Here is a 15,135-nt window from a genome sequence, read left to right on the forward strand (position 1 = left end):
TTCGAGGTTCCTATTGATCTGTTTATGACTGTGAATGGGCCAGGTAGGTGGGGCTTAAAGAAGGGTAGTCCTGTAGGGATCACCTTGACTGATGGAAAGCCAAGCGAGCTGGCCTGGCCCTTCTGAGAGGAGGGGCCGAGGCGACCTTGGGCTGCTGCCAGACCTGAATCAAGCAGCCATGTTGTGACTTCTCAAAATCAGTCGCTCTCAGTTCCTTGTTCTCTGCCCCGATCATGTCGGTTTTGTTCTGGCTGCCTGTACTTGCCTCCCCTCCCCTCCCCTGCTGAGAAAATTTGAATAATTAGGTTATCTGTAGTGACTCCTTTTCAGGAGCCTTTTGACCATATTGACTAACACTGATTAGAAATAGGGGTCACCTTGACTTTCCAAATATATCAAAAGGTGGCACTGGCAAAAGCCAAAGACACAAACTTTCAGGAAGAGGGAGTGGGAAAATCTCACGATTTATGATCAGTAAAAGAAGCATGCATTTCAGAATTGATTTGTGCAAGGGGAGTTAAAGGGTACAGCATAGGTAAGATAAAATGCTTTTAGAAAACATTTATGTATCAAAATATTTTTAAATGCCCTTTTGCTTTAAAATGGGGATAAATGACGTGATTACTCAATTTGTCAGTAGGTAGTTATAATTTAATGTCATGCCTTTATTAGTAAGCTAATAATTTAATCAGGAGCAGATATGACTAGCGTCTAAGGTTCTTTCTCCCTTTTTTCTTTGATCTGCCACCTATTAACCCTTTCTACTTAGTAACCAACGAAAAAGAGAAGAAAACAAAGTAAGAAAAAAAAACACGTGTGTGAAGCAAAATATAGTAGGAACTTTTTAAGACTAAACCTTGTTCCTTCGGAGTCTTTCCCTTTGAGCAGTTAAGATCTGCCTATGATCATTATCCTGTACTATTAGCAAGGAATTCAGGTGTTAATTTATATTCCTCTCTCATCCACAAAGGTAATTGAGAGAGATGTGCCTCAGATTTTATAGATCTCTAGAGATTTCATGGTTACTGTTAAGATTGCATCATTGACAGAGAAACTGGTAGCAGTAGAAATTGAAAAAAAGGCGAGGGAGTCATTGCTTAAAGGACTTTCTCTCTTTTTCTAGCTCTTCTGGCCCTCAGCAACCAAAGTTAGTTTATCCAAACATGCAGAGAAGGTCTACTTTTCCAGGCTATTGCCGCTCATTTGTAACATGAGATGTTCTGGGGACATTTAATGTGTTTTGGAAGCACAGAGCAAGGTGTTTTTGACTTTTTCCATCTTCTCTCCAGTAGTGGAGCCCGGCATATCTGCAAGAATCCTGCCTAACACTGCTATTCATTATGCCCTCTTCCCTTTCTCCTTAAATACCAAGGAGGGAAGGCAGTGCCTGCAGAGAGAATCCTCTCGGGGCTGGCAACTGGCGCCCACGGGAGTGGGGAACACTTCCACCTACCATCTCCTGTGGGTCATTTTTAAACCATTGTCCTGTCCTCTGCAGTCCTAGCAATCTGAGGAATGTTCAGCATGCCAGTCAAGGACTGACATTTCTAATTTACAAAATTGCATTCTGGTTTCTGTCAGAACCATAAAGGAGAGGAGGAGCGGGAAGCATGGAGCTGTTTTAAAGTTTCCTTCCCCTTTAGCCAGAGCCGGCAGCACACCAGGCTCTGTCTCATTCCCTGGCGGCCGACCACAGTTGTGCAGTGAGGCTCTGGGAGAGAAGCAGCTTCTGCGTGCACAGCTCTAATCACTCCAGCCCGCAGTGGCATGACTCACTGGGATGTTTACATCTTTATTCAAGGTCCTGCACTGAAAAGAATGGACTTTTCTTTCAACCCTGTGCCCCGCCCCCCCAAACCATGCTACCTTAGGAAGAGAGCGTTCTTTTGTGCTTTGTTTAATCTCCTGGGCACTCAAGTAGTTCAAGAAGTGGACCCATTTCTGCGTTCCTGTGTTCCTCAACCAGGCCTGTTGGAGAGCATCAGCTTCAGTCATTTCAGTGAAAGCAGAGGGAGAGTGCAGGATTCATGGAAAAGCACCCAGGAGCAAAGAATGTTGACGCGTCTGCTTTTCCTGATCTACATTTAAAACATATTTTTTTACCGTTGTCAAGGGTAGGCCAACAGAAGAGGAGACTTGCCGCTTTAGAAGTGCCCTCGGAATGAAGTGTGCAGTTGCGTTAAATTTTCCGGAGGCCTGGTGGTCTTGGAGAACTGCATGCTGCGCAGTCCCTAACTGACTTCTCAGGATTGTTTTCTCTTCCGCATCCCTTTGGTCCTTTACTGTCCTCTTCATCTCTCCATTTCTTCGTTTGGGTACTAATACAGGTTGCTGAAAATGTTTTCCCAGTGGTACGAAAAATCCAGGAACAGAGAAACATTTCTTAGGCAGGAAGCTGGGGATGGCAGTGCTTTGGATTTATGTTCTAGAGACAGAATGATTCCAACGTATTTTTACCCTGTTGATTTTGAAACTATATATGTATTTTTTTTTTTTTTTACCTCTATAAGACTAATATCTAATATGGGAAACATAACCAACCTTTTGATTACCTGGAGGTGCATACTACCTTGGTTCCTGAATGTTAGTGTTAATTTCTGGTCAAATAGACTCACTAGGTATTTTAAGATTGTTAGGCTCACAGGACACACTGAGGTAAATTTTAAAGTCTAACTGTATCTTATTTGGGGGTTTTTGTTTTGTTGTTTTTTGTTGTTGTTGTTGTTGTTGTTGTTGTTGTTGTTGTTCTGTCTCTTCCTGAGGTGCTCTCCTCTTAGAGATAAGTCATCATTAATTCCCAAGAGCTTTTCCCCTACACTGTAACCGTTGGTTAGTAGTCGTGCATTATTGCTTCTTCCTTCTTTATAGACTTCCAGCTCCATTTCACTTTCTATCACCTTAGTTCTCTGTGCCTTTGTTGCTTCATGCACACAACTTATTTTAACCTAGGAAGAAGCTCTTTGAGACAGCATCCATCCTCGTTTCCACCCTAATGTTCTTCACAAATTCCTACAACACACAGGCCATTTGTAAAGCACTGACCGATTGGTATTCCTGAAAGAGTATTCTCAAGCATCCCACAGCTCAAATATTTTTATGAGTCCCTCTGGCTCCCGGGAGGAATTCCTAACTGTTTCATGTAATCATCAAGGCCTTCTAACCTATCACATCTATTCCCTGGAGAATAAACTCCCAGTTCCCCAGACTGCCCCACTCTTTCTCCCTAAACACATGCCCTACTCCACCTCTTTGCTTTTCTTCAATGTGCTATGACGCTCTCTCTGCTCTGTTCAAACTTCATGCTTCCTTCTAGGCATTGCTGGCTCGCATTCCTCATCAAGTCTTCCCGGCTCACCCAAGCCTTCTGTGTAGTCCTTATATTTCTTATATGCTGCCACCTGGCCATCGTATATTCATAGCCATCTTAGAGTGCTTTATATACATTTGTGGTAAAAGATAAATAAGTAGAGAGATAGATAGATAGATAGATGATAGATAGATACGTACATACGTACATACATAGAGATAGAGATTTATTTACTTCTTCCCAGAGTGATGAATGGTAATAGGTCTATTCAATCGAGGATTCAAGGTTTATTGCAAACTGGTGAAGTACAGTATTATTATGTATATTTTCCTACTGGTCCATAGGCAATAATGAGTTTAAATAGTTTGTCATGGTTGTGACATGGTTGAATAAAACCAACATTTTCTTTAAAGTTTATTGTATGTTGTAATCACACTTAATGGAAATAGATTTGTCCAATAGAATGCTACTATCCAAATCCATATAATTTTAAATGAGTAGCTCATTAATTCATAATATCAAAATATTATGGAGCACGTACCAAGTGATTCTGGAGATGAGTAGGCAAAGAAAATAGGTTCCCTTGAATCTATGAGTTCACACACTCCTTGAGGATAAAGACACATAAACCATTACTCTGTGGTAAGCCCTACAACAAAGTATATATGAAGACTGAGGAGCCCATGAACAAAAGACCGACCATGGGCTTATCTGGGAAGGCAGTAATTCATCTGAACTATGTAAAATCAGATTTAATCATTTAAATAGGAATCAGATTTAGACATTTTCTCCTGTATTCTCCTAAGACAGTGGTCAGCACACCTATGGGGGAAAAAAAATATATGTCTGAATTGAATTAACGTAACACAGTGGAAAAGGAAGACTCTTAGAATTGTATAGACCTATATTTGTATCCCAGATCTGTCACTTTCTGGATGTGTGACCTCAGACCACCTAGCATTTCTGAATTGGTTTGTAGAAGGGAGCCCTCTGTGCAGAGTCCTTGGAGTGTCAAATAAAGAAAATACATGCAAATTGCATGGCTTGGTACCTAGACATAAACAGGGTCTGCTGGTCTGAGAGCTAGGCCGCTATTCTGGCATTATTACACTTCTTAGTTTTGCCAAGCCTTTCTTTTTCTCCCTCCTTCCCCACTCTGACTACAAGAAGAATCAAGATTCTACCAAACATTCACTGGTTTTTATAGATTCGGAGCTCCTGGGATTAAGAGATTTCTAGCCATATGAGATTTTTTGGTTGCTTAGGAAGTGTTGGTGACAGACTGAAGTAGACTTTGACTGTCTTTGTTTCTTAGTTCTGTACTAAATTGGATGTCTGTTATCTTGATTTGTCTTTTTATCGTGGGTGAATGTTCATTTTTAATTAAAAATTATTATAGGGCGGCTGGGTGGCTCAGTTGGTTAAGCGACTGCCTTCCTGGAGTCCTGGGATCGAGTCCCTCATCGGGCTCCCTGCTCAGCGGGGAGTCTGCTTCTCCCTCTGACCCTCTTCCCTCTCGTGCTTTCTATCTCTCATTCTCTCTCTCTCTCAAATAAATAAATAAAATCTTTAAAAAATTATTATAATCCTAGTGATACCAAGACTTATTCTGCTAGCAGGATTGCAGTAAGCAGAAGGATAAGTAAAAGCAAGTTCTCCATATGGCTTAGGATATGATCTATAGGAAGAAAAGGGCAAGCACTCTGAGAAATCATGACAGCAGAAAATATGAGTAATAATGGAAAAGTTGCTTAACTTCTGGCTTTTCATCAGCATACCACAGACGTTTTTGTTTTCCAGTTTTTATAGAAATCAGTGTCACAGCCTGAGAATTACTGATGAGTGTCATTTTACAATGGAGTTATTCACTTATTCCCATAAGTGAGGAAGTGAAGTATTTTGTTTTAATGCACACATTAATTCCACAAATGTTTATGGAGCACGTGATCCTTACCCACTTTGGAATTAAGTTCCAGGGACATAAGCAAGAGAATTTGTCTATCGGTCTTGGTGCATTCAGGCTGCTGAAACAAAATATCATAGACTATGTAGCTGATACACAACAGAAATTTATTTTCCACAGTTCTGGAAGCTAGAAGTCTGAGATCAGGCTGGTGCGAGCCCTTTTTTGGGTTTTAGACTGTCAATTTCTTGTTGTATTCTCAAGTGACAGAATAGGAAGAAGCAAGAGAGGTCTCTGGAGCCCTTTACCCAGGCACTAATCCCATTCAGGAGGGCTCTACCCTCATGACGTAATCACCTCCCAAAGGCCCCACCCTAGCACCATCACCTTGGGCAGTAGGTTTTCAGTGTAGGAATTTGGAGGGGACACAGACACTCAGACCATGGCACTGTGGTAGAATGGAGTCTGAGCCATGGAGGGTCCTTCAGATCCGGCACCAGTCCCAGTTCAGTCCTTGTGTCTGGCACCTTGGGGAATTTTCCCACCCCTCTCTGATGTTTATTGGATAGACACATAGTCTACAGCTGTTACCCAATATTATTTATAATAATAATAAATGCAAAGTAATTATTTTACTATAGTGATTATAAAAGTACATTCCTCTTATGACTGGTGAGAGAGAGTAGTCCAGTACAGATAGGCATCTAAATAAATAATTACAAGGCAATGCTAAGAAACCAAAGGAGAAACATATCAAACTTTGGGTCTGGAGCAATGAGGGAAGTTAGTAAAGACTTCACACAGGAGATCATATGAACTGAATCTTGCAGAATAAGTTTCCCTAGGCTGACTCATGATGGCAAAACCTACTTCCTTCTAGAAGGAAGCCTGAAGATATGCTAGGTCATATTGGACTTAAGGAACAACTAATAGTCCAGTATAGATAGAGAGCATGTTGTTTTTGAGCAAACAGTAGAAATGAGAGTGGATATGGCACAGGGCCTGGCACACAGTGGGCGCCACCTAAACATTTGTTGATTGAATGGCAGATAAAGAGGCAGAGATCAGATTGTGGAGACTTTGTATCGTGTGAAAAAGAGTTGCGTTGGCCAGTGGGTACCACTGGAAGAAATAAAGCAAAGGAATGTCATGATCTAATTTAAATATTATGAAGATCACTATGGCAGCACTTGCCTGAAATAGATACTCTGCTCTTCAAAAAATCACTTAAGAAATATTGAGGATCTAGCCTAATGTAGTGACAGCGAGTTTGGAAGGGACCCATATGGTGACTAAGTGATGGTCATGAAGGAAGCAGGAATCTAGGCTGACTCTCAGATGGCACTTCAAATGTTCAGGAGGGTAACGAACTGATAACCAAAACCAGATTACAGGAAGTAGAACAGGTTTTAAAGAAAAGGTGACTCCGTTTTAGAAATTCTGAGTTTGAGAATGTTTTGAGATATCCATGTTGAGGGGTCTAACGGGCACTTAGAAATCCAATGCCAAGGATCGTAAGAGTGGCCCAAACTGAGATACAGATCTGGGAATACTGTTAGATAGTGAGATTAAATGTAGTCAAGCAAAGAAATTGTGTCAAGTAGCATAAAATAGGGCTGAGGACAGAACCCAGAGGACGAACAAATTTATGAGAAGGTTGTAGTAAGTAGCACCGTCAAGAAAGAGATTGATAAGAGTATTCTGGAAGGCAAGAACTATGTAACACATGAGAAGTGTCAGGAAGAAGAGTGACATGACAGTTTTAAAGGGAGTGAGGCATGAAGTAATACAAAAAGTAAATTTGGCTTTCAGTGATTTGACAACTAGGAAGTTATCAATGACTATAGAAAAAGCTCTTTTAGTAGACTGGCAGTGTCAGAGTCCAAATTGCAATAGGTTGGCAAGGACAGAAAGGGTTGAAATGGAGCCAGAGTTATACTTAACTGGGAACCAAGGAGCAAAAAGAATAAATAATTGCAAGGCACAGAAAATCCAAGAAGGTTTGGCTTTGTGTTTGTTTATTCATATTTAAGATCGATGGAATATGAATATATTTATCTGATCACACTCAGTTAACTTCACAGGCTGCCTCTAGCTATTGAGTGTATAAATCACACATAAAGCAGGAACCTCACAAATCCTGAAGGAGATTTAGATCTCTCTCTCTCCAGTTGGAACAGCCTCCCACAGGTATAATAAAATCACCTGGGTAATTTACCTTCTCAGCCTAGTGAAAGGACACCTCCTTGGTGATGCTTTATGACACCATCAACGTACTTCCAAGGGAAGTACACATGATGTACCTTTGTCACCTAGAAATTCCAGGGATGGTTTTGTCAGGTAGTGTGAAACCTCCCTGGGAATTTCAATGGATATAGCTAGCACCATTTGCATGACTCACATCACAGAGTATATTCTTGTTAATAATCTACTAGTCAGTGTGTCCTTTTCCCCCTGCTGCTAGTTGGGGATAGGCTCATGACCTTTGTGCTTTCTTGTTAATCTTAAAATTTGAAGTTTCATTGCTTCCTCAATGAAAATGCTAAACAAAACAGCTTAAAAAAAAATTTCCGCCTAACCTTCCACACAAAAAACATGCTCATATAGGACATTAATTCACATCTACCATTATAAGACAGAGATGGTTGAGACATTCTATTTCCAATGCCACAAATTGAGAAGGATACGTTTATTATAATCACTTACCAATTCTTTCCGAGACCAGACTTACAGCAGAAAACTATTAATTTTCCACAGGAATCTCTAAGCATGTGTATCCTATCATCTATATGCTTTAACTCTCTTACACATTATATTGCTAAATAGACATAGCTCTTTACATAAAGGAAATAATTTCCTTGGGCAGGATGCAGAAGATGTTCAGTTTTCTCCTTCTCTATTTTTTTTTTCCTGATCTTCCTCCAAATTTGCATTTTCTCAGCAGAAATTACTCTTGCTAGTGTGATGACAGAAATGTAGGTCAGAAAGCTAGTAAGCAGCAGGTTTCTTCCTCAGTAACTCATTTTTCAGCCAGTGTGCACACTACCCTGTATTATGTAATAGATACAGAGTGCCTCTGGAATCCAATAGCCTTGAACAAATCCTGGCTCCATCATTTACTAGCTCTGTGACATTCAGCGAGTCACTTAACCTTTGTGTGCTTCAGTCTCCTCCTTGGTAAAATAGTGGTGACCACCTCATAAAATGCCGTGAGTTTTAAGTGAAAGAAATGCAGATAAACCACTTGTACCCATGCCTGAAATACATAAGTACATCTTCGCTATTATCACTTTTTAGAGCACACACACAAAAAATACTCTATATTATTCGTTTTTAGAATTTACTAATATTTTGAATTACTAGAAAATGAGGACATATGCTCATTGTGATTAAATAAAGAGTAAGAGGACTGGTATTTGGGAATGAGCAAAGTTAAGGCTGAATAAATCTGGATATGGACTTCCATTCCAATACTTAGTGTTGTGTAATTAACCTTGAGCTATTCGCTTAATCTCTCTGAGCCCCAGTTTCCTCATGTATAATAAGATAGTCACCTTATATATCTATTATGAAAATAAGAGAAGATATGTCAAGGACTTAGTACGTAATAGGTCCTTAATAAATGGAAAGATGTTAGGGCTTTTGCCTTTTCATTTCTTGCTATACTTCTTAAGTGAATTCTTACCACAACACAAAGCTGTATGTACAAAAAAGAAGGAAGGAAAGAAGGAAGGAAGAGGAGAAACCAGAGTAGCCATAAAACAAAACATACTGCTTCTTTTATCATGTCCCTAAGTTGTTGGGAAAAAAGAAATCCTGAGAATTTTAAGAAAAGAATGTTTGTTTTTTATTACTGTATAAAACAAAGTCTTGGAAGTTTGGTTCTCATTTGTAGCACACAGAGATGTTGAGTTGCAACATCTTTAGTAGGTTTTCTACTGGATTTAGAGAGAAACTTTAGATAATATGTTTATCAATCTAAAACAGTAAGTGTAAAACCACAGACACATAAGGTGTATTCCCAGATGTCAATATTGTTTTTTTAAAAGAATAAACTATTAGTGCCTTTGAAAGGCTATTTTCTTAATTTTGACAGAATAGAATCCAAACATCTCAGGCAAATAAACATCAAAGAACTCCACAGGGTGGAAAACAAAGAAGAACTCCACAGAAAAAGAGTCAGTATTCTCCATTCATAATCAATTTTCAAGCTTTGTTATTAAAACACTAAAATATCTTCAAAGTCATTATTACCACTGTATGGGTTAGAGTTTGGTGTTGCTGCAAGCAACAGAAACCCCAGATAACAGTGGTTAAACATGCATTTTTCTCACTTTAAAAAAAATCATAAAGAAGGTGCTGCTGGTATTGGGTCAGTGGTTCAGTGATTTCATCCCCATTGTCTGAATCTTTCAGGCTTTCCCTCATGATTGCTATCTAATAGTCAAAAGACGACTCTTAGATCAACAGATAGCATGTCCAAGTTCATGGTAGAAAAAAAGGAATGATTGGCAATTCCAGCTGACTTTCTCTTTCATCAGCAAAAAAATCTTCCTAGAGACTCCAAAGACTTCTTAAAAAGTGGGAGAAGTATTTAATTTTCCAGTCCCTAAAATGGAAATGACAAGAGAAAATAGGGGTATGACAAGAGAAAATGCCAACTGTTGAGTTGGCAAACAATGTTTCACACCATTGAGAAACTGCTTGTTCCAAAGTCTACAAATTTAGCTGAATAGACCTGTTACCTACATTAATTTTCCTGCCCTTAGAAGATGCCATTTTCTAATTTTGCTTTCTATGTATTTGAATATTAATATTAGTTCACTCAACATTTTTTTCCTATAGCGAATATATGAATTCTCTTAATACTAGATTTGATATCATGTGTTGAATAGTTTGGTTTGTTGTTGTCTTATTGTTTCTACCAGGGCTAAAAATTTTCTCTTTGGTAGCAGTCGTTTATTGCTTGGAATGTGATGGTTTTGCATTGCTGAATCCATACATAAATTATTTTACAGATAGGGAGGTAAAATATTTGTTTTTATTGTTCAATTCTTAACCTAGTGTTTTTGAAATAATTCCCCAGGTATTCTGGAGTCTCACATAATTTCAGCATGCAAGACTAATTTTTCTTTCCCTTTTATGAAACCATTAGACCATTAAAACTATTTAGTGATATTCATCCCATCTGGGAACATTGGAGTGACATTTGCTTTGGCTTTCCCCACCTTTTTTCCTCATAGGTTGATCATTTTTACCAAGCTATGACCTGGTATTAATATATTTTAGAGGCTCTTTCTTTCTTTCTTTCTTTCTTTCTTTCTTTCTTTCTTTCTTTCTTTCCAGAGAAGAAGCCAATACAATGGCTACTCTTTATTGGAAAGAAGGAAGTTTACAGCACATTTTGAGTAAGTTAGCATAAAGGCTCAGTGGGGCCACTGGTGGGGCACCAGCTGGTAACAATCTCCACAGTTAGGGTATTGCTGGGTCTCGCCTTTGTGCAGCTGGAACCAGATGAGATGAGAGCACTATTGTCCTCTTCATAGATACAACCCACTATTTGCTTGTTAGTGGGAGATGGGGACAAAATTAGAATCCTCCTTTGTGCCTAAAGCTGCCTTTGGGGCTAGCTATTGTAAGGGTCCAGTCCCTTCCAAGCAGACATCATGGCCTCTATTTCCAGCCCAGTCATCTGGTCATCATCAGTAGGAACACCACCTCCAGATGCTATGGAGTGCACAGCAATGACTCCATTCAGACTGCAGGCCCTCATGGGCCCACACAAAATAACTAAACTTTCATTTATTGCAGTGTTTCTTATATTAAAGTGGCTATCTCCAACTTTGTATGTCTATTTGGTGTGGGGGCTAAATACGGAATTTAGGGGAGAAGGGCAGCGTAAGGCAAAGCCTTTTCCTTTGAAGAATTGTGTATCATGGATTTGATTCTGGAAAACTGTGAGGTACTGATTGTTAAATGCTTGTCAGCCTTTCAGTCTTTGTTTTCCCTTTATATAGAGGATTTAAAAAAAAATAACCAAGTGGAATGATACGAATTCCTCAAATTCATTGTGAGCCTTTGTTCCTCCAGGCATTTTTGGACAGAAACTGGAAGACACTGTCCGTTATGAGAAGAGATATGGGAACCGTCTGGCTCCACTGCTGGTCGAGCAGTGTGTGGACTTTATCCGACAAAGGGGCCTGAAAGAAGAGGGTCTCTTCCGGCTGCCAGGCCAGGCTAACCTCGTCAAGGAGCTCCAGGATGCCTTTGACTGTGGAGAGAAGCCATCATTTGACAGGTAGATTTCAAGATTTCATTAATCATTCTGCACTGAGAAATCCAAACTGAACAGAAAGAATGCAGTGAGCTGAGACAAGAGAACCTTAATTGATGTTATAATGGTTTTAGAATATGAATTATATAGCCACACGAGGGTGGATTATTTTTATTAATTTACAGAGTCAAAATTTTAACACTTTAGATGTCTTTCTCCTGGATACTTTTTGTCCCTCTTGAAACATGATTATTTCTTCTTCTCCTTTGGTCCTAAATTAACCCCGTGTTAAACTTTTGCATCAGAAAAGTGAACGTTTAAAATAGGAGTCTTGGGGCGCCTGGGTGGCTCAGTTGGTTAAGCAACTGCCTTCGGCTCAGGTCATGATCTCAGGGTCCTGGGGATCGAGCCCTGCATCGGGCTCCCTGCTCGGCGGGAAGCCTGCTTCTCCCTCTCCCACTCCCCCTGCTTGTGTTCCCTCTCTCACTGTCTCTCTCTCTGTCAAATAAATAAATAAAATCTTTAAAAAAAAAATAGGAGTCTTCTCCTGTTCAGTGTTTTTTTTTAATTCTTTCAGCTAAAAGATATTAAAAGTATTAATAAGCAGAGATTGGGGATATAGGCAATGTAACTAAAATAACTGTTTTTAATAATAATAATAATAAAAGCATTATATTTTTCAAAATATAGCTTCACCTTAATCTAGAATAGATTTACAAGGGAACAAGAAGTATAGAATGATGAAATTCAGGGACTAATGGAAGTTCCAGGAAAGAGCATATAAAGCATCCATAATTCCACTCATGAAGAGTTAAATACGGCAATATTTTGTAAACTACCTCCTTCTCTTCACTTTTTTAATTACTAGAAAATAATATTTTTATCCCAATATTATCAATTGAGCATAGTGTAGCAGATAGTTTTAATATTAATATTTGAAATATCCCCAATATTACAATATATTTTAACTGAATACTTGATGGTTGGCAACCTCCGTAAGCATAATTTTCATATCTACTATTTCACTCTACAAGTATATTGTTCGTAACCATTTCAACAATTGGGACATTATGTCATCACTTTTATCACTACTATAAATAATGTTGTAGAGGATATCCATTTACATAAATATTTTCTATTTTTGGATTATTTCCTCAGGAGAAAATCTCAGTATTGAACGTTGTGGATAATAATAGTCTTATTCTTGAAAATTGAAAATTGCATACTAAGTATTATTACTCTTTGAAAGCATAGAATTAGCACATGGACAGACACTGATCTACGGAGCAGATAGACAAGAAGACACTTGAATACATGCTATAAGACAAAGGACGCATCTTTGGGAATATGGACTTCTGCTAATAATCCAAGAAATGTACATTAAATCATTTAATGAATGCCCTTCCTCTAGTCACATTAACAAAATCTTGAACAATGGTAATACTCAGTGCTGGCAAGGTATATTAAGGTAGGCACTCTGATGGTAAGAGTGCAAATGATTATAGTCTTTCTAAAGAAATTTGGTAATATATTTCAAGACCGTTTTAGCAGGAAATTCTAGTCCTAGAAAAAAGTCAGATCTGTGGAAAAAAACTTAAGTGCAAAGTGGCTTATTACAATTTTTGTAATAGTAGAAAATGAACACCAATCTATTATCTCCCGCAGTAGAGTATGGTTAATTAAATAATAGTGCATTAATATAATAAAGTGTTATGCAATTATTAAAATTTTGGAAAAATGCTAAAGCTATCCAATAATAAGTGGAAATAACAAATGGAAAAATAAGACAGGATCAATTAATTGATTAAAATCCTACCTGTTTACAGCAAGTATTACAGACAGTTTATAGACATTCATAATTTATCTCTGAAAGATAAAAATTAAATGCGGAGGCAAAGAAATGAATTCAAAACCAGGGTTGGAGAACAAATTTCAAAAACACAGATATCCTTTTGGCAGGGGAGCCCCATGTCTTATTTTATACTTTGAAAAAGAAAACCTAAACAGTAGTTGCAAATTCAGGCCTATTCACAGGACATACACAATAGTTTATCTAGAAGAAATGTAATTTTTAAATTGTTTTTAATTCTTTCAATTTCCAAAATTGAAAGAAATTTGTCGAGTGGGATCCTTATAATAAAATATCATATAATGGGATAAACAACATCTTCTACAATGAACTTCATGTGACATTGATAAGTTTCAATGGCTTTTTCTTATATCATATATGGCCTATATATGCAGATGACATTATAGAAAAGTATATTTATTAAAAATTATTTTACTATAGGCATTTATGATTTGGTTCTTATAACAAGATTCTTGCTAATATGAAAGAATGGAGGGATATTTATAAGTTTTAAGATCCTATAAGAAAAGATATGCCTTGTAAGCAGTTATCTCCAAATCCTGTTCTTAATACTGAGCTGATAATGGAATCGTGTGCAATCTTTATATAAAATACGATCTCACTTATAAAAGAAATTATTTATTTTTTGTATGAAATACATAAATGTATAAACAGACTGAAGAAAATGTAACAAAAGATAAACATCGATTTTGTGGGATAGTGAGGGATGTTTTCCTTCTTTTTTTTAATATTGTGATTCCAATAAGCATCCGTTACTTTTATAATCAGAAATTTCATCTGAAAGATCTTTTAATTACCTGGTGATTTCATGCTACATAAAAATCTCCTTTCTTTTAATTTCGAAAGAGTGATTACAGAGGCTACCTGTCAACTAGAAAACCTGTAGAAAAGAGTTGGGGAGAGTATTTGAATGTTAGCACAATATGGTTAACGCCACTAGCATCCTGCGAGGAAAAGGAGAGTGTTCTTCATTTGCTCAGTCGTTCAGTGTTTCAGGTCCGTAACAAACCACGCCAGAACTTTGTGACTTAAGTAATAACAACCGGCTATTGCTCATGGTTCTGCCCTTTGGGCAGGAGCTGGCCAGGATGTGCTCCTTTCTCCTGCACATGATGTTGATTCACGAGATCAGTTAGGTCTGAAGGATCCAGGATGGTTTTACTCAGATGTCCAGCGCCTTGTCCAAGATGGCTAACGTGGCTGGAGGCTGCTTGGGCCTTTCTTTCTCTCTCTCTCCTCCTTCCCTTCCGTTCCACCCTTATGCCCTCCCCACAACCTGCCACCCCTCCTCTCGCCACCTCCTCCCTCCCTCCATCTCTCTCTCTCTGTCTCTCCCTCTATAAATCTCACATCTAATAGAGCTGCTCGGCATATGGCCTTTATCTCTAGCAGATTAGTCAGACTTAGTGACATGATACCTCAGGGTTCCAAGAAAATGAAAAGGGCAGTTTGCAAGCCTCACAAGGGCTGGGTCAGGAGGACAGTGTGATTTCTGGTGCAGTCTGTTGGTCAAAGCAAGTCACAGGACAGGCCCGCCTACATTTGAGGAGAAGGGAAATAAACCGGGCCACTTGATGGAAAGAGGGGCAAGCACTTGAAGAGAAGGAAGATTTGTGGGAGGCTATTTTTAGAGAAAATCACCACAGCTTTAAAGTCTTGAAATCAAGAGGAGTAAATCCCCTTTGTTCTTTCTCAAGATTGTTTTGCCTATTCTAGGTCATTTACATCTCCATAAAAAAAAAAAAAAGAAAAGAAAAGAAAGAAATTTAGCACATGCTTGT

General features: G+C 38.5%; 1 protein-coding gene across 6 annotated transcripts in view; it reads left to right on the forward strand.

Moving 5' to 3' along the window:
* The window catches only part of ARHGAP24 (Rho GTPase activating protein 24), a 495,495-nt gene that overhangs the window by 435,436 nt on the left and 44,924 nt on the right, over nucleotides 1-15,135 (forward strand). For all 6 annotated transcript variants that reach the window (XM_025887159.2, XM_025887158.2, XM_025887160.2 and 3 more), the window contains one exon: nucleotides 11,301-11,508. In XM_025887159.2, coding sequence (XP_025742944.1) covers nucleotides 11,301-11,508 — 208 coding nt within the window. The remainder of the gene's footprint in view (nucleotides 1-11,300; nucleotides 11,509-15,135) is intronic.

This window comes from Callorhinus ursinus, unplaced genomic scaffold (genome assembly GCF_003265705.2).
Source record: "Callorhinus ursinus isolate GAN/ISIS: 27379988/994484 unplaced genomic scaffold, GSC_fseal_2.0 scaffold4, whole genome shotgun sequence".
NCBI lineage: Eukaryota > Metazoa > Chordata > Mammalia > Carnivora > Otariidae > Callorhinus > Callorhinus ursinus.